Source organism: Notamacropus eugenii, chromosome 3, assembly GCF_028372415.1.
Source record: "Notamacropus eugenii isolate mMacEug1 chromosome 3, mMacEug1.pri_v2, whole genome shotgun sequence".
In the NCBI taxonomy this organism is placed as follows: domain Eukaryota; kingdom Metazoa; phylum Chordata; class Mammalia; order Diprotodontia; family Macropodidae; genus Notamacropus; species Notamacropus eugenii.
The window spans coordinates 138926744-138946743 of record NC_092874.1 but is presented as its reverse complement, the minus strand read 5'-3'; the positions used below and the strand labels follow the sequence as shown (position 1 = coordinate 138946743).

The window sequence follows — 20000 nt, the reverse complement described above, 5'->3', positions numbered from 1 at the left end:
AGAAAAGGACTACTATTCAGGATAGATGGCACAGTGATGATAAGGTATCATTGAAAGAATCCTGGATCTGCATTTAAAGGACCTTCAAATCCTAACTTATCCATTTACTGCCTCTATAATCTTAAGCAAGTCATTAAACCTCTCAAGGCCTCCTCACTTTTTTCAACTTTCAAATGGTGAGATTGGGCTAGATGAAAGTTCTCTTCCAGTTTTAAATCTAATGATCTTATTATCCTGTGATATATGTAGACCCAGTAACTCATACTAAGGCAGACATTTTTTTTGCTTTTATTATCCAGATCATTCTATCTGTATATTTTTATAATTACGTTTTGAAAAACTTTAAACTGCTTAGGAAAGCTGCATGGTGTCAAAGAAATACCATTGGATTCAAAGCCTAGATCTGCCATTTGGTACCTCTGTGATCTTAAGTGAGTCCCTTCCCCTCCATGGGTCTCAATTCCCCTATCTGTTTAATAAGAATGCTGAAGATGACTTCTGAGGACCCTTCCAGTTTCATTGTGTTCTTGTAAAATAAGAATGCAATTCTCTTATGACTTCCTTGGGTTTAGTTCACCTTTATAATTACAATAAAACTGATTTCACCTCTCCCTTTTTTCCTCATTTCTACTAAATACTAAGAGTTATGAAATTCATGAAGGTGGAAAGTAAGATAAGTGTGCTGAATTCAAAAACAAACCCTGATTAGTCACAGAAAATCTTAAATTTTAAATACAAGAGGAAATAATTGGTATAGTTTACCTGTGCTAGATCAACATTACTTGTTCTAATGATCAAATAGGAAGGGCCAATATAACTTGACTTCTTTCACCATGGATTGTCTTAATGCCAGATCCTCCATGTAACTCAGAGAAAATAAATCTAGTTCAGGTTTCCTCAAATATATTAGCTATGAACTGGGCTAATTAAAACATTTTGCTGCTCTCCTAACTGCTAGTTTTACATACATACAGCATAAAAACATGGGATTTTTGTCTTTAAATATGAAATCTGTATTTATAACTGGTAAGCTACTATCCAGGGATTACAAAGAAGAATCATCAGCCTTTATTCTTACTACTATCTTTAAAATAAAATACACACACATTCTCTCTGTCTTTGTCCCCTTCCCTCCTTCCCCTTCCCCCCCCCCACAGTAGAGAAATTAGATTATTCCTGAATCATATGTGTACATACTCAAAAACACTTTTCCCTCAATTATCTAAGCAATTCAGCATTTTCTGTGTATTACTAATTCCCTATTTTGTTTTCCCTGGACACACAGTAGAGAATAAATTTTTAATAAATTATTTTTGTTGGTTAATTCATATTTGTCTTATTACAACAGAAGTATTCATACTTGGTTATGATTTTTCATTATAGCTTAAAACATTTGAAGGTGATACTTCCTATCTTATAGGAGAATTTTTCATTTCTATACCAAAAAATTAAAGTTCACTGCCACGTTGATTACTCAATTATGTTATTTGTATGTTTTATATATGTACATACAGCAAACATACTCTAAAGCTTTGTAGAATGATTGCTCAATGCATTATTTTTCTATTGTAGTTGTAAGCCAGAAATGTTTTTGTGGATACTCAGAACTATGATTTCATCAGTAGAGAGAACTCACCATGTGCAGATTTCTTCCACTAATGGAGATCAGCATCTTCTTTGGAACTTACAGTCTTAGATAGCTGACTGAAGCAATGAAAGGCTAATTTATGGTCACACTTGCAACAGATGTGTCAGAAGCAGGACTTAAACCTATGTCTTCCTGATTCCTGATTATAAGACCAGCCCTCTACCCACTACCCCACACTGCCTCTTGCTACCAAAAAACCTGTTTAGTTCACTTTGGATATACCCTGTGTAGATTAGAAATCCTTGTTGAGGCCTTGGCATATTCCTATGTTATGATCAAATTGCATAAGCATATATATGTATGTGTGCACACATATCCATATTCACACACATACACAGACTATATATCTATATACACATATACACATACATATATTTTGGGAGTTTTTAAAGAGTACTTTTTAAAAGTACTATATGAAAACTACGATGATGATCATCTAAAAGGTGAAAGGACTGCTAAATATAAATTAAGGAGATCAGAAAGAAATAACACACTTATGATTATTAGCTGGACATGGTCAAAATATGCGTAGCCCAAATGCATGTTAGGAGTAGGAGAGGAAACTGACATGAATTCTTTAACTATGTAATAGGCTTTTGAAATCAGATCAAATGATGAAATTGTGTATATGTTATGTATTACTGGACATGAAATTTCATTGTAACAACACAATACATTGAATACACCAGTCATTATAGAAAAAAAACTTTAATTTCATAAACTCTGAAAATGTTACCCCCCAAAGAGGCCCTTGGAAATAATCCAGTTTGAAAGCCTTATTTAATAAATAAACTGAAGCCCAACGAAGTATCTCACCTAGAATTAAAAAACTAACCAAAGGCAGGTCTTGGACAAGTCTCTTGATTCCCATGTTCTTTTTTTTTTTAAGGAAAAATTATTTATTTCATTAATGACTTGACTTATCAAATGTAGATAGAGCAGGCTTGTAAGTATGTACATAATAATGTTTTCAGCTAGCATGTGGAAGAATTGGCCCTAAAGTTGAACTGTTGACAAATAAACAGGAAAGTATTGAAAACTACATTACTTTGATAATACCTCTCACATACTCTACAGAGGTATTATGACTGAGGTGGCGCATAGGATTAGTGGCTCTCAAACTAAATATAAATTCCAAATGTACTTACGTAGAGAAGATTAAAATAATGTAGTAAAAATATCACTAATTCAAAAGAATGGGATGAAGGCCAGTTCAGCAGCAAAAAGTCTGTGTGATGGCATACATTTTAAAGAAATACAGCTTGATAAACCTCCAAATAAGGTACTTATTCAAAAGAACTTATAAGATCACATAAAGTAAAGGACAGTTAATTTTTTAAAATAGCATTGTGACTCATAATGTACTTACTTTCTATTTGTATAAGAATTCCAAGTTTTGTAATTAAACATAATTACTGGACTCAGAAACTGAAAATAAACAGAGGGAAAATCCTTAGATTTTTCTGGGGGGGGAGGGTTTAAAAAACTGAAAATTTTAGATAAGATTACCATTCTAAAGAAAGAGACTGGAAGTTATTTCAGAGAATCATTTCACTTCTCTGGATCTCAGTTTCCTCATCGCTAAAATGAAAGGGTTGAACTAGATAATGTCTGAGATTTCTTCCAGATCTAATAGTCTGTGATTACATATACCATGTCTGAATCAACTTATCAGATGAGATAATGTATGTAAAGTGCTTTGTCAACCCCAAAGTACTATATAATCGTCAGTTATTATCATCATCATTTAAAATCTGAATTAGTGGTGTCTGAATTAATGACATATTGTGATATTAGGTTATATCTGTAACATTACATGAAAGAATCAATGAGTAATTCTCCTGGAGTTATTCTACTCTTGAAAACAAAAACTACCATTAATTGATCGTGCTGGTCATGTAGACAAATAAGTCAAAAATTACTTAACCCAAGGAAGAGTTTTCCAAGTGGTCTTCAAAACTATCAAGGGTGTTAAGTCGTAAAAGTTAAATTATTCTTCATCTTCATTGACAGAAGAATGCAAAGAAATATGTGTAAATTGTAGCAAGAATTTTGGGATGCTAAGTATTATTTATCTATATTCTAAATGGATTCGTAAAAAACTGAGAAAACTTACTTGCTATATACTTTTTAAACAAGTTATATTTCTCAGATTGATTAGGTAAATTCCTGTCCTTGAAAAAATGAGTTAAATAAATTCTATGGTTCCTTCAACTTTCTGTTACCCCCTGAAAACTCATGAAATGCAATTAATTGATAAAAATCATGTGATGTTCACTAATTTCAGTTAACAGTCAAAAATATTCATTTTACCTTAACTTTTTGTCCACAAACATCATATCTCAATTGAAGGTTAAGGTAATAAGTTAAAATGCTTTATTGCTAATGTTACCAAATAATCTCCTGAGGTCATTTATAGTCCTCTCTTCCCTTTACCTACTACATATGAGAGAGCCTTTCTACCCTCTAAACAAGATTAGGTTTGCTCAATCATTCATTTATCAAATTCTGTAGAGAGAACCTATCCATAGCATTTGGCAGCATCCTATGAAAAGTAATCAAGACTAATTTGCAGTAGAATTTAAAGTAGAAACCTACTACCTTTGAAAGGTAAGTAGAAACAATCTTTGAGTTTTTCATCTATTTTTCAGAACAAGACCTGAGTTTATTAACATTAGTAACTTGTGTAGTCCCTAAGAGTGACTTAGAACCATTTAACTAAGACATACTTATTAGCCAATAAATTTAAATTAGAAATAATGAAAAGTCTGGCATATGTTAACTCTGTTACTACCACTTATCATTTATTAGCTGTTGATCTTATTCAGTAAAGTGTCCTTAAATTGTTTGTACCCCATGGCCATATAACTTCCATACTTGGGACCCAGGTGAGTGTGAGTAGTGTATGTAAGTTTTAATGGTGACTTAATTAATTATGTGAAATTAACTGTACTGTTGATTATGGGAAGCTGTAGTAACTCACATGAATACAGAAAAAGTGACTCATATAAATATTATATATGCATATATATGTGTATAATATGTGTGTATATATCTATCTGTGCTACATATGGTGTCAGAAGCTTCCTAACATGAGTAAAAACTTTTACCTCAATACCAGAGATACTGATATTAAGATGATATAATAAAATAAACTCCTGTGCATAGACAGGAGTTACATGATCTCAAGCACCCTTTTGCCAATGTTGTGTTAGTTTCTCTAGAATTCACTCATTCACTATCCAGCTATCATTTCTTAGATGACCACTATGTGCAAAGCGCTGTGCTAGAGAGGCTCAGAATATCTAACCCTCACGAGCCACTGCTCAGATTCTTAGTTTACCCACATTCATGTCTCACTGAAATCTAACAGCTATTACTGTTCTCATAATTATTCTGCCATTTCTAAAATTTAAGAAAGTGATCATCAGTAGTAATTAGAAACTGGTTGTCCCATGTTTTAAGTATATTAAAATGTCTTTACATAGATTGCAGTTGCTTGCATTAGTCAGAAAGGGAAAAGCAGGCATCCTAGTCACATAAAAAGATCCTAGTCACATAATTAAAAAGTTTTACTGTGTATTAGCTGGATATGAGATCAAAGTGGATTTTCTGCACTATCTGAATAATTGTGTCAGTCTACCCCTTCATAGATCATATACATATTACACAAGTAATCACATATAATATTAATATCATACATATTTTCACATTGTTGTGCAGTCTTCAGTTGTAATATTTTAGCATTGATAATAAGAATTTTTTTCCTAAGATCATGTGGAAATTCATTGGGGGGTTTTTTAAGGCCTTTGGAAACCTGGAATTTCTGTCCTTTGAAAGTTTTAGATTATACTATGTATAGTCAAGGTGACAACACCATTGAAATGATAATCTTCAACATGACAATCATATGTGCAACATTAGGATAGGTAGATTCTGCTGAGCAGTTGGTCCAAAAGTCATAGCTAGAATAGTTTTTAGGTCTTATGTGTATAGTCACAATCATATTTTAATTTTGTCTTCGTATTCATTTCATTCCCTGTAGAATGAAACTTTTCCTGATTTTAAATCCTACACAAGATGTTTGACCAAATGACTCTGAATTAATCACTGAAAACATAATTTTGAAATATTTATTATATTCTTACTTTGTACCAAATCCAGTGCTAAACAAGGAAAATATAAACAGAAAAGGACAGCCCTTGCTCTAGAGGACTCTTAAGGAAAAACAACACATGTAGGTAAGGTCAGGTACAGGATACATAGCATATCCTGGAGGTCTTAGATATACCACAGTAGGGCAGATGGCAGTGCCTTTGAGTCCTTAAGACACATAAAGTGTATATCACATAGGAGCAGCTCACCAATGTTGCAAGGTGGGACATTCATTCCAGGGTTGGAGTGAAGAGGATATTCTGATTTCTCTCTGGCAAATGTAGGGATGAGAGTCAGTTGAGCCAGAAGAGGAAAACATCGGCAGAAAGTTTGAGGAGTGAGGTGTCTGGAGCAGGGAAGGGAAAGAGGAGTTCTTCTTAGTGTCAGCTCTGGCTGGGGCAACCCTAGAAAGAAGGGAAGATTGGGCTCCCCTTGATGCCAGTTTTGTAGCAAAATAGTTTGTTTTAATCTATATAAAAAATTAGGCATATTTTACTTAATAATATCATGCAGATGGATACTTGAACCCAAATAAGACAGGTAAGAATTTCCAATTTAGTTATTTTGCTATTACAGAAAGACCCAGATAACAGCAAGATCGTCAGTGTATGGTAGAAATAGAACTGATTCTGTGTGAGAGTATGTGTGTGGGTGTGGGTGCGTATTTTAATCTGGAAAAAACAAAATGCCTGGGTTATAATTGTGATCTCCATTTTTCTTTTCCCTTTAATTTCTGATTAAGGAGTCACTCCTAGTTCATCTCTTTCTAAAATTCTAGTATTAGTGAAAATAATAAAAATTTTTTATGAATATTTAATAATTACTTTTGGAACCAAACTTTTTTATTGACCCTTAGTCATGCCATTAAAAATGATCTTAACTATCTTCAACTTGATTATCTTCAACAAAACATTCTAGGAACAAGAGAAAAGCAATTAGATTTATTGTGTATTAATGGGGTAAAATGATTTTATAACTTATTGACTGTACTGGGAAGTAAACGTCATCTTTACTGTTGACATTAATCCATTAATAAAATTGAGGTCATTACATGAAACTTTTATTTTGTTATATTAGTGGGGCTCTCCTTCTTTTTATAGCTGGCTTAAGTCCTGCTGAGATTCAGCAGTTATGGAAAGAAGTGACTGGAGTTCACAGTATGGAAGACAATGGCATTAAACATGGAGGGCTAGACCTCACTACTAACAATTCCTCCTCTACTACCTCCTCCACCACTTCCAAAGCATCACCACCAATAACTCATCATTCTATAGTGAATGGACAGTCTTCAGTTCTAAATGCAAGGCGAGACAGGTAATTCTCATGGGATGGGATTTCTATTGTGCTTATCTATCACAAAGCTTTAGTTTTTCTTCTTTGATAAAACCAGAAATAGAAACTAGTTTCTTAATGCCAAAAATGTATAGTAGGAAGAAATGAATACAAACCCCAGTGAACTGTGTAAACTATTTTTCTTTTTTTTTAAAAATTTAAGGTAAAATATCTACAGGTAAGATATTATAGGTAGGTGTTTTGCCTAAGAGAAAAAAAATTTTCAAATTAATTGTAAATCAGGAATTTTTCCTAAAGGAATTTTAAGACTGAAGTACTGTGGGTCAGTTTAACATTCTTTGCTATGAGAAATACGTAACCATGTGCGTTGTGTATGTATATGCCACATATACATACACAAATTTACTATGCATACCTATGGTTATATAGGGTTTTATAAGTTTAGAAATAGTTGGACAGTTTTAAAAGTATATATGAAACAAATAATTTTTTAATATATATGTATTAAGAATATTTTCATGGAAAGAGCTATGTTTTTGTGTATGTAAAATTAAAACATGATTTATAAGAATAATCTGCCTATAATTACAATGAAAATCATGTAAACACTTTAACATGAAGTTAAAACCATTACATAATTTGAGCATGAAAAAAATTCCTGCGAGAGAAAACTATTTTCAAGAGGATATTACGAGGGCTGATTACTGTTAATGGATAATTTCTCAACTTTCTACTTTATTTTGATTCTGTAGAAATAATTATAGTGTAAGGTAACATATAGTTCCATCAACTTCTGTTAGCTTTTACATATACTTATAGATTATGTCAAGTTACTTTTAAAATTTTTGTATTTTAAAATGTTAATTTAAATATTGCTTGACCTTAAAATCTTTTTTCCAGCTGTAATATAGAAATTTTAAATTCTTAGCAAACTATATAGCTGACATGTTTATTATACCAACAATAAACATATTTAGTAATCAAGACTAGATTGAGAATAATCTGATATTTGATGTTGAAAGGACAGGTGTAACAAAATTTTGATTATAAATACTTTTCCCCCCACAAAAACAGGACATTTAATTTTTAGTAATTATATATTGAGACTTCCTCAAGTTCTTCTTTGACTATCTAGCATTTTTTCCTGAATAGTTTTTGTAAGATGGCATGCATTTGTATGCTTTCATGCTGTTGTCTTGAGACTAATTTGATGATTTTACAGTAGAGAAGTTGGGTGATTTCTGTAGGATCTGTAGCTGATATTCTTAGTGATGAAAAAGTTCTTTGTAATTATATAAAAATAATATGCTGTATTCCAAAATGGAATCCATTTTTTAAAAACCATTTGTAACTAAAAGGTATAGGAGATAAGCACACATAATATGAAACAGTTTAAATTAGGTACCTATCTCCTAGTAGTAGAACAAATCAAATATTTCATAGTAACATTTTTATTTCTTAAATGTGTTTCTTCATCTCTATGTGTTAACTTGACCACAACTGAATATGTTTATTTTTTTTATTTATAGGTAAAATGTTACAATAAGGTCATATGGCAGAATTAGCATATGGTATTATACAGTCATCTTAGTTTCTCATCCTTTATTAACAGTCATCTTTGGCTCTATTTCTTCTCTAATTGGAACATCATCTAGCCTTGGCAGTTGAACTATTCAGTAGAACGATTAAATTTTTCTGACTACTCTGAGCTGAATTGACCTGTTTTGACCTGTTTGTCACTGATCGTAACCTGACAGGCGCTAGCAGCCTCCAACGATTATGGCTTCTGAGATGAATCTAATGCTGTTTCTTTTGCTACAGCTCGTCACATGAGGAAACTGGGGCCTCTCATACGCTCTATGGCCATGGAGTTTGCAAATGGCCTGGTTGTGAAAGCATTTGTGAAGATTTTGGACAGTTTTTAAAGTAGGTTTCTTTTTTCTTTCTTGGGTAGGATGTTTGCTAAAAGTTAAGGAAAAACAAAGGAAGAAAGTAAAACAAAGGTGGAAAGTGAAGTTTCACTATTACATATATTTTCTCAACCAGTGGAAAGCCACGGCCATTAGCAGAGGGTCAAAATCATCATCTTCTACTTCATATTCAAAACTAGGGTTTTCAGAAGGAATATTCTCTTCCATCTACCTCTAAATATCAAGTCATTAATTTTGAAAAAGATGCAATTGATATGAAACTTTTCCTTTCAATTTTCAAATTTTTCATAGGAATTCCATAAAAAATGTTAGAAATATTATGTATGTTTTCAGGAAAGTCTATAGGTTCTCATATGGGTGAATTATAGCAATAGATTTTTATTTTCCTTTTGTTAAACTTTCGTAGGGTATCCTGTAATCTCCTGGTGCGTCATACATGTGATGACATCATTTCAAATTCATAGAACTACAATTACAAATTAGGCAATTAATCAAGCTGACTAGTTGAATGACTAGCTGAATGAAGAAACAACAGGCTTGTGTGAAAGTTTCTACTTGTTGCTGACAAAAGGTAGAATTTGGGCAGTAGATTATACAGATTTTTTGGTTACTTAAGATCAAAATGTTTATGAATGTTGAATTTTCACTAAATGTGATTTTTATTTAAAAAAAACTTAAATGGGTATTTTTAGATGGTATGGGGTGCATTCTGGAGAGCTTTCTTACATGTCCATTTTTAGCATCCAGCAGATCTACATGGAAAGCTACAGATAAGCTTATGGAGATGAGTAACTTCACAGGCTGAGTCTCTTATGTTGTCATGGTGCAGCTAACAGGGTGAATGAACTGTTTCATGCTTCATCAACAATTAAGTTAATTAGCTCATTTGAAATTGCACTGCTTTGTTGCCAGGATGTTGGCAGAAACATCAAAAAGATGTGTTTACAAATGGTAGACTACAGGGTATAGAGCAGGAGCACCTTAACAACAAGCCACAAGCGCTCAGCATCATAATAACTTTAGAATTGAAGTACAGTAAGGCTTCAGAGCTAGGCATTTTTTAACTCTTTCCTCCTCTTTGAGATATTAGAGAAAAAGGACTTATTAAGGCTTCTAAATCTAGATAATTTCTTTTAAAAGACATTCTTTGGGAAAAGAATGTTTTTCATTTTAAATTTCATTTAAACATCTCAATGTTATGACATCAAAATTATCTTGATTTCTAATTTGTTTTGAGAGAGATTTTTTGCATAAATATCAAAAAATAATTCAGTATCTAATAGAATTTCTTGTTCTAAGCATAAATAGGCTATACTTCTAAAATGCTGATGCATCCAGAGAGAATGTGGTTTTTCTAAATATGTTCATACTAACAAACTATGGGGCTTCTAATTCTTTAGCAAGTATTTTGAAATTCATCCAATCACATTTCCCATTAAAATTCCCAATCAAATTAACTATTTTGAAAAATTTTACTATTGCCTCCCTAAGTCACACTAGAATAAGAGAGAGTATCACAGAAACATCTCACTCATCCTTTACTGCAGCACCCTGTATTTTTCCTTCTTGTAGAATCCAAAGGAAAGCTTTGAGAGAAAAATGTGTATCTTTCCTGCAATTTGATTTCCTTTTTAAAATTACTTGGAAAAGTTGAAGGATTGTTGTATATCTCATATATATTTACATGTTTGATATTGCTCCTAACATACTTCAAAAGTGCACCCTCATATTAGCATTCAACTTTTTTTCATGTTCATGCCAATGAAAACCCCATTACAATTAAAAAACATTTCCTTTCAATTAAATTTCAACTTTTAGTCCACAGACTGACCATTTTTTTCCAATCCATTAACTTTATAGGATGACAGAACTAATGGCTGCAGTTTATAAGGCCTTGCTTCTAGTTCATTCTTTGTTATAATATTTTAGGTTCCCTGACTTGAAGCAGTGTGATAACCTATGTTAGTATAGTTAATGCAAGTAAACTGTCCTGAAATGAAATATTAATGAGACATGCTCTCCAAATCCAGAGCTATGGTTTTCTGTGACATGCTTATGAGAAGTTTGAAGAGATTGTGGCTTATGAAGTGAATTATAACATCTATGCTCAGAAAATAGTTTACCTAGAAGCTTTGTGGTGGTAGTGATGGGAGGGTGGGGGAGGACTGAAACTCAACTGTGCAGAGGCATCTGAGAAAGAGGATTAAAAAACAGTGGCTTTGCTTCACTTTTATAATAACAGGAAGGATTTGGAATAAAGGGAAGAATAACTGACAGTAAATGGCTGCTACCAATGTAAGGTTTTCCTATCTTGGTTTTTGTTTACCCTTTGGGTTATTATTGCTCCTTAATAACACTAGAAGAATTAAGTAGAAATAATATGTACTTTATATAAACTTCCATCTCCTTTTAGTTTTAGAAAATTTTTATGTGATGGCCTTTAAAATATAAAAGAAAACTTTTCATTACTAATTGTTGTATTTTATCCCTCATTGGTAAACAATGTGCAAATGTAGAGAATGTGGAGAAGTCTCAATCCGCATTCTCACACTGTATCTTGAGCCAAACCTGTTTAGTTTCTTTATCTTTTTTAATCCAATATGAATAAAATACTGTTAGGTGAAACGTTATATATGTATGTGGTGATTGTTACTGCATAATCTGTTCATCTAAGGCACTGATGTCAAAGGAAGAAAGAGACATGAGAAATAATATCCTTATCTGTAACTGTTAAGGATGAAGACAAGAGTGGGAAAAAACCCATTAGGTGATGAAGAAAGTCAATTAAGAGGCTTCCAAAACTGTTTATGAATATTTTGGAATTTAACTATAAAGCAGGTGTTGACAGAAGCTAACCATTTTTCTGGTCACTAAGTGAGGAGGATCCCAGTAGATCACTAAAAGCATTTAATAGTAGTCCTTCATTACTGTCTTATAAATGTCAAAGTGTAATAACATATGAGAAAGGTTCAGTGTATTTTGTCTGCAAAATTAATTATCATTCCATTGGACCTAAGTCAGTTTGAGCGTAGATGGATTTGACTTTTAGAGCTTAAACCAAAAGGTTTACAATATCACATTCCAGTCAGCAGACAAGTGTTCTTTAACCTGCACACAGCAGACGCCAGCAAACAAAACATGGTCTCCACCACAAAGATGGGCAATGTTTTCTTTTATAGACACAAAATGGTTAGTGTCAGTAAAAATGTTTGTTAAAGATACATCAGTCGACCAATAAGAATAAACTAAATTTGTATTAAAAAAGACAAGAAAATAAAGTTTAAAACATTAACATTTAACATTGCCTGCTTTTTAACCTAACCTTCTCCACTACTACTGACCTGACATTGCCAAAAGAATAATTAAAAAGACACAAGAAAAGAAATAGTCTTTTAAATGGAACTTCACATGATCTCTTTCCCCCCTTTCAGCTGACTGGTTCTCTCCAAATTGTGCTCTTACTTAGTCTGCATTGTCTATTTCTTTGTCTTTGACTAGGCAGCATGGCTACAAAATTATGACCTCAAGAAGGCGTTCTTTGAACTTGTCAGAATGTTGTTTCTTTTGGTGACAGTGCCACCATCTTTCAAAACTAAGGCATCTCACATAATCAGCTAAATGAATAGTGACAGCTAACATTTTGTATTTAAACTCCTGTCAGTGTTTAAACATAAAAAGCTTGATGCAAAATAAATCAAACACCAGCGATATGCAAGTGAAACATTTTGTTAAAACATTCTCTGACATACTTAGATTTAAAGCTGATCCCATTTTGACTTTTAAAAATCTGAAATTCTAGAGGTTGAAATTGAACTGATAATCTGTAATATGCAACTAAAGTTACCACATAAATTCACATCCTTAAATGCTTTAGGTAACAGAAACTGAGCATTAGACAATTTGAAGAGAACCTTCTGTTTTCTTTTGGTTTTTTGGCATCCCGAAACATTTGCTTAATTGTTTTTAGAAAGAAGATGACTGTCTATTTACACTTTTCCAAGTGCACGTCCGACACCTGGCACACACACAGATTCATGCAGTTTTGAAAGAACGTCAGTCGACCACATCATTTATTCCATTTTGAAAACAAAAATCAATATACCTATAAAGTGACCCATAAATTAGAACTGGCTCACACAATGTTTGTTCAGTGCTGCCTTTCTGAAGGCACCCTTTGCATTTTTTCTTCACCTCTCTGTTTGAACTGCAGTCACAGTAAGAGGCTCATTAGGGGACATTAGGGACTGGAGCTAACCAGAATTCCAGAGCTTGCTTTGCTCTTATTAATGCATAGTAGAGTAGAATGCATTTAAATATTTCATAGGCATTCAGTAATTTGTGTGTAATCGCCTTGTTAGCAGACCAGTAGAAGTAGAACAGGTCTGTGAAATGGTGTTAGTGATTGCATGGGTAATTTACAGACCTTTGCCATCAGAAAGAGTGTTATTGTTGGCTAGTATGAAGCTGTGAAATGGAACTTGCAATAAGTTAAAAAAAAACTTACTAAAGGTTTTGTAACAAGCATCTTCAGGGGTAACAGCCCCACTTGGTCCTTCTGAAGCAGCTATAATTTATGACATAGGCGATATATCAAATGCATAAGATAGTATTATGGAGCATTCATATGAAAAGGGTATTTGCAACATTAGTTCCAACTTCCTGCAAGGGACATGATTAAATGATTAATGAAATGTCCCCTTGCATATGCATTTTGAAACAGCAATTAGGCACTGACTGAGAAAATCCACCAATCCTCTCATTTTTCAGTATTATCTCATTCTTGATTTATAAATCATAGAGAATTCTTGAACAGCAATATGTAGTACCTGAGATAGTTATAAAATCATAAAAGAGAATAATTTGGGCACAAAATAGTCATAAATACATAAATTCATAATTTAATGTTAATACTCAGCCTATTTATTTCGTCTTATTGCACTGTATTTCTATCCGACAGTATTTCTGTACTTTGATTGGCATAATTAAGTAGGGGAATGAATAGGCGCCATTATTTTACATATCACCGGTAAACAATAGCAAGGAAAGGAGCGGAGGATGTGGCAGAGGCACGTATGTGTTGTTCAAGTTCTCAGTAATCCACTGGAGGCTGCGCTATAAATGATCATTGAAGGGCTGCAAGCTAGCCTATAATTACAGGAAAGAAAGTGGCAGCTCTGGCATTTCCTAGCTATGTGTCCTCGAAAAGTGCTTTGTGAGTTTGTCACCAATGATAATTTAGATAGAGGCTCATTACCGAACATCACAACACTTTAAAAACCTTTCGCCTTCATACAGGAGAATAAAGGACTATTTTAATGGCAAGGTTCTTTTGTGTTCTACTGAAAAATTCAATCAAGACAAAACCTCATTGACTATGATTGTAGTCTACAGTCTCTACTCTAATAAAAGCTGCAGAGATAAACTGAATAGGTCCCTAAGACCTAAGCACAGAAATGCAAACATTTGGCACTTTTGTAGTCCTTTAAATATAGGATGATGGATTATTATGAAGAAGTAAACAAGTGCAAAAAAAAAAAACCTTCCTTACAAAAGATTTCAGGCTTAAAATCTTAGTTACTGAATATACCTGGATCCTAAGTATTTAAGTACATACCTTTGCATGCTTTCTCCCTTTTTATTCTTCGCACAAATCTCTTATGTGCCTATAGCCATTTCAGAGAAACCTATCTCTTTATTATTTTGCCTAATAGCAGACTATATTTTTACCTTCTCACATAAAACTGAAAATACAGTACAAGATTACAATGATATTTGCTCTTAAGAACAAAACCAAATGTGTTACCACAATCTTTTACTGAAAATATTCCATTTACTGAATTTTTTAAATTTAAATTCTAAGATTGAGACTTTAATAACTATTCTGAAAAGCTGGAAGAGTTAGGTTAAGTCTCTATTTTGCCCTATTAATTAGTGAAACTTGGCTAGCCTGATATCTTTATAATACCAACTAATGTGTGATTTACTATAACACACTATTTCTCTTTTTAAAAAATGGGGAGTGAATTTTATCCCTCATTATAGTGGGGTTCAAAACAACACTGACTGGCACTGAGCACAGAGGGGAAAGGTGTAGGCAAAGTTCTCCTCGTGTACTCTGCCAGTGCACCTTACTCCTGACCTATTATACCTTGCTATTTTAGTCCCACATTTCTCCTGAGCTGAGACTGACAAATCTGCCAAGATACATGGCGGTCTGTTGATGTGGCTAGTGAGAATTTGTTTAAAATAAACTCGTTTCACTTGTGAAAGTGGAGGGCAGAACTCATGTTTCTAATTGATAAAAAATTTTAAACATTAATACTTAACCCTAATGAAGCCAACAAGTACTTTTAAACTTTTCCTAACAATATAATCTTCATTCTTCTCTATACATTACCATATTGTATATCTGTCTTACTTTAATACTTTGGTAATACATTTCAAACTCTTCATTATAAAAGAGATATTTATTAAATGTTCACATTATGCAAGAGAAAAGAGAGGTTCTCTCCCTTGATATAGGGCTGTGGGGAGATAAATGGATGAAAGAAAACACATTTCCTTCCCTCAGAGAGCTTATAGTCTAAGAGAAGAATATAACATTAAACAACTCTAATATAAATCAGAATGAAAAAAAGTACCAAAAATGAAGTCTCAAATATTCAGGAAGAGAAGACTTCTAGGGAGAATAATTAAGTAAGGCTACAATGGGACATGATACATGAGCATGCTCAGCACAATCTCTCCCATTTTTACTAAACCTGCATGTGTATACAAATATGTGTTTTCATTTACTAATTAAAATTTTGCTTTTCAACATCTGCACAGACTCCTCAATCATCAGTGAGTGTCATCTAATTTGCTACATTGGTGTAGCCATTGAAGAATTGATTATAATGAAGGATAACATAAATAATGTATTAAAAACTTTCTGAACTGGAAGGCATATAGCAAATTGTGTATGTGTAAATTATGTGTGTGCGTGTATCATCTTAATTTAATGAGACTTGTTGATGCACTGGAGTACTATTAGTGCATTAAAAGACCACTAAGTAGATTTCTAAAATAAATGTATACTACACGTAATTTATATGCACATACACACACCATGATAGACTAAAATACACTATCAGGAAATATTTAATCAAGATTTTTTTCATATAAAATTAAATTAGAGATTTGCCACTTGGTAAACACAAAAGGATGATATTCAAGAAAACTCTGTTTCTTCAAAGTACAGACTCTGGACAAAATATCACTGTTATTACTACTACTAAGTCTGTGATGTAGTTCATTTAATACTATTGACATGATTCAATTTCTATAAATCTATTTTTAAAGTAATGTTCTTTGTAATCATTATGTCATATCACACCCCTATGAAATAAAATGACACTAACTTCATAGGCTTTGAGAACTGTTTCATAAGAAGCGAAATGAAAGATTACCTCTGTTCATTTAAATATTGCTTATGATTAGTATATTTATAAGATATCTATTTTATGGCTTTCTTCAAAAAAATACAAACTTTGAGTACATAAAGTAATTTGCAGTATTTCTGCTGTTAGTAAAAGTCTGGGCCAGAAAATATTTTCTGTCATCAGTGATGAGCTTATGAACTCATACTCCCTAGCTTTAAAAAGTCTTTTAACATTTAAATTTACTAAGCATTTAAACACAATTTAAATTTTCTTTTTTATAGTTTTCAAAGTGTTCTCCATTTTTTCTGCATGTCTATACCAGTATTAGTGCAGGACAGAATAAAGGAGAACAACAATAGGGACATAGATATTATTTAGTGCTAAATTTTCACTTGATTTTCTCTTTTAATTAGGCACCTTAACAATGAACACGCTTTGGATGACAGAAGTACTGCTCAGTGTCGGGTGCAAATGCAGGTTGTGCAACAGTTAGAAATACAGGTTTGTTAAATGGTCATTCAACAGTAAAATTCTTCCAGCCTCAATGTCTGAATGTTTTAAATTAAACTGGAAACTTTTTTAATCTTTCAGGGCTCTTAATAGATCTTTTAAAACTCAAATTATGATATATTTAATAATGAAAATAAGGATTTTTAAAAAATTTATATCATAAAAACTAAGTTGACTTTTAATGTAAGAATTTATTCAACATTTGGTAATTTGAGTGTACCAAACCAAGAACGCCCTACCTAGTTTTCTTTACTTTTAGATCAACCAAAAGCTCAACCAGAATTGGTATTATGAGGGAGACAACTTTATGCGAGCTCATCTTGATTTTCTTTCCGAAGGGCTTTACAGTGTCATCTATGATAGATTAAACTTTACTCCCCCCCATCCCTCTACCCCACCCCCCAAAAAGCAGCTTGTCTGTTCTGTTTCTAGGTTTCTAGCATGTTTGCTTCTTTTCATTCAAGTTGCATTGGCCAGATCATATCCACTGCTTGACTCTAAACTAGGTGTAACGACAAAACATGCTTATAGTGTAGTGTCCAAGAACATGCTGCTATATCCTGATCTTACAAAATCTTCATTTCCATCTACGTAGTGCTTTAACTGAATTTATCCAAAGACTAAAGAAAACTCTCCCTATGTATAAAAACTATAAGAAACTCATAAGAAAATAGCAGCATACTCCAAAGTAGTTATATTTCACAAGGTATCATTATTCTTATAATGTTCTCTTTTAATCTCAGAGAATTACTTTTCTTATTCAAACTCCTACATCATTTCATTAAGAAATTTAGGCAAACAAATGGTTATATTGGCTTCACAGTTTCTTAAGTAAAGATTTTATCTGGGTTATTTATGAGCTTTTAAAACAATTTTAAAGCATTTTGTTTTGTCTTGTCCCAGAGGGTTACAGAAATGTTTTATTACCTTATATGAAGAAATTGTGAAGATATATGAAAATGAAAAACTCATTTTTATGAGCATTATGCTTTCTTTGGGAGGTAGTTGAAAAGGCTTTTGGAAAACCTGTTTACCACTTACATATAACATAACAGGTCAACAGAAGACACTGCTTGTACTGTGACCAATTATTCCTTTTTTTTTTCCTTTTTGCTGCATCTGACTGATGGAAAAGGTCCATCAGTTGTAATGAGACCCAGTGCAAGTGTAGATGCCGACTCAGTGGCAGAGTTCAACATTTCACACTGCCTGGTCTCTGTCACTCTACTGAATTAGATTGATGATGGCAGATTGCAGGGGGCATTAACTGGACCTCAGTGGGAAGGGATGAAGTGTGTAGACAATCCTGGCAAACACTTCCCTTTGAGGACCCTTCACCCCTTTCACAGCTGTTGGCACTAGTCCATTCCTAACAGTGTCCACAGGACTTTAAAGAGACACTGTGGGCCTTCTAATTTATGGTCTCAGTAACTTGTTACTGTCGAGGTAACTGTGACCTCAATTCTCTTATTGACAAAAAGATGAAGTGTTATTTGTTTTCTTTGACCTTTTAACATAAGGAAGGTTATAAAAGTTGTTTGGTTTGTTTTTTTTTAATTCCATAGCTAAAGTTACATTTCCTCACAGATAAGTTTCCACTGACATAGACTTTTATATGCAGGAATCATTACACTGAGACAAGCTCAATGATAAGATGTATCACTGCAATAAAATAGCTGTATCAGTCATTTCTAAAATGCTTCTGATCTCACTCTTTCTTAACAGCTTTCTAAAGAACGTGAACGTCTTCAAGCAATGATGACCCACTTGCACATGCGACCCTCAGAGCCCAAACCATCTCCAAAACCTGTAAGTGCATATTGCTTTATAAACAGTAAATAGGTCTACCGATGTAACAGACTAAGAAAATGAACAATTTACTGACCGTTAGAAAACAATGAGTGTGATGAAAAATATGGCAATAAATTGAAAGTAAAATGCAATATCTTGTCAAATTGTATGTTTCTTTAAAAGTAATGGTATCTTTTACAAAATCTATCCAATCTACACCATAGGAGATACTAAACAAAGTACACCTATAAGCGCCCAAATCACTGCCTTGAAGCAGAGCTAGACAGAATATCTTTTGTGATAGGTTTACAGATATTAATAGGAAACCACTTTGAAAACCTGAAGATCAGTTGTTTCAATAACAGTAGAAATCACAAATAGAGAGCTATGTATGGGTGCAGGAGAGGACCTGGCTCAATCATGATACACATAAATACATTTTTTTGGCAAAACATTTTGCTAAAAATGTGACCACGCTTTTACAGCCAATTTTGTAACAACTCTTATGGTTTTTATTTAAGTTAAAATATATTCTGCATACTGATTATAGGATTCTATTACACATGCTTTCCAGGAAGAGGATAGAATATTACAAAAAGAAATACAAAGATACAAAAAAGCCATGGTTTTTCCTCAAAAAAAGATTTAACTGTGACCTGATAATAGAAAACATGTCCTGTCTGAAATAGCAGGCTTACTTAATGTTTGCACTGGGAGCACATAATCAGTGTAGAATCTCTAACTTAAGGAAAATTGGTGAAGAACTTTTTGGAGACCTGCTGAATTACCAGATGATTAATAGGAAAATGTTAGTATTCATATATCCCTTATATGAAAAAATTTTGATATATGTTGCAGATGGGGATAGTAGAACATATATATGCCCAAGTTTGTCTTTCTGAAACAATGTTTAGATACTCCTTTAAATACAGATCAGTGTTTATTCAAATTTATGTTTACCATGGTAAATTAAAATATGCAAGAGTTTTCCTGACTTTTGAGTTGATTATTTAGGATCCATTTTGATAGGCTGAATTCAGGGTAGAAAAAATACAGTTTAAAAGGAAAAAAAAGAGTTATCTATCTATCTATCTATCTATATATATATATATATATATATATACATATATATATAGCTATCTTTATTGTTAGAGTAAGCATCTTAATTTTTTTAACTCCAAAATCCTAAAATCTAATAAAATTTCAAATATTATCTCTATGACCAGTTTTTACATTGCTATTTCTTTTCAA

At 32.7% G+C, this 20000-nt stretch overlaps 1 protein-coding gene across 7 annotated transcripts in view; it reads left to right on the top strand.

Moving 5' to 3' along the window:
* Positions 1-20000, top strand: part of FOXP2 (forkhead box P2) — a 681601-nt gene that overhangs the window by 622046 nt on the left and 39555 nt on the right. For all 7 annotated transcript variants that reach the window (XM_072652988.1, XM_072652985.1, XM_072652987.1 and 4 more), the window contains 4 exons: positions 6904-7117; positions 8918-9022; positions 16862-16949; positions 18684-18767. In XM_072652988.1, the coding sequence (XP_072509089.1) occupies positions 6904-7117; positions 8918-9022; positions 16862-16949; positions 18684-18767 (491 nt within the window). The remainder of the gene's footprint in view (positions 1-6903; positions 7118-8917; positions 9023-16861; positions 16950-18683; positions 18768-20000) is intronic.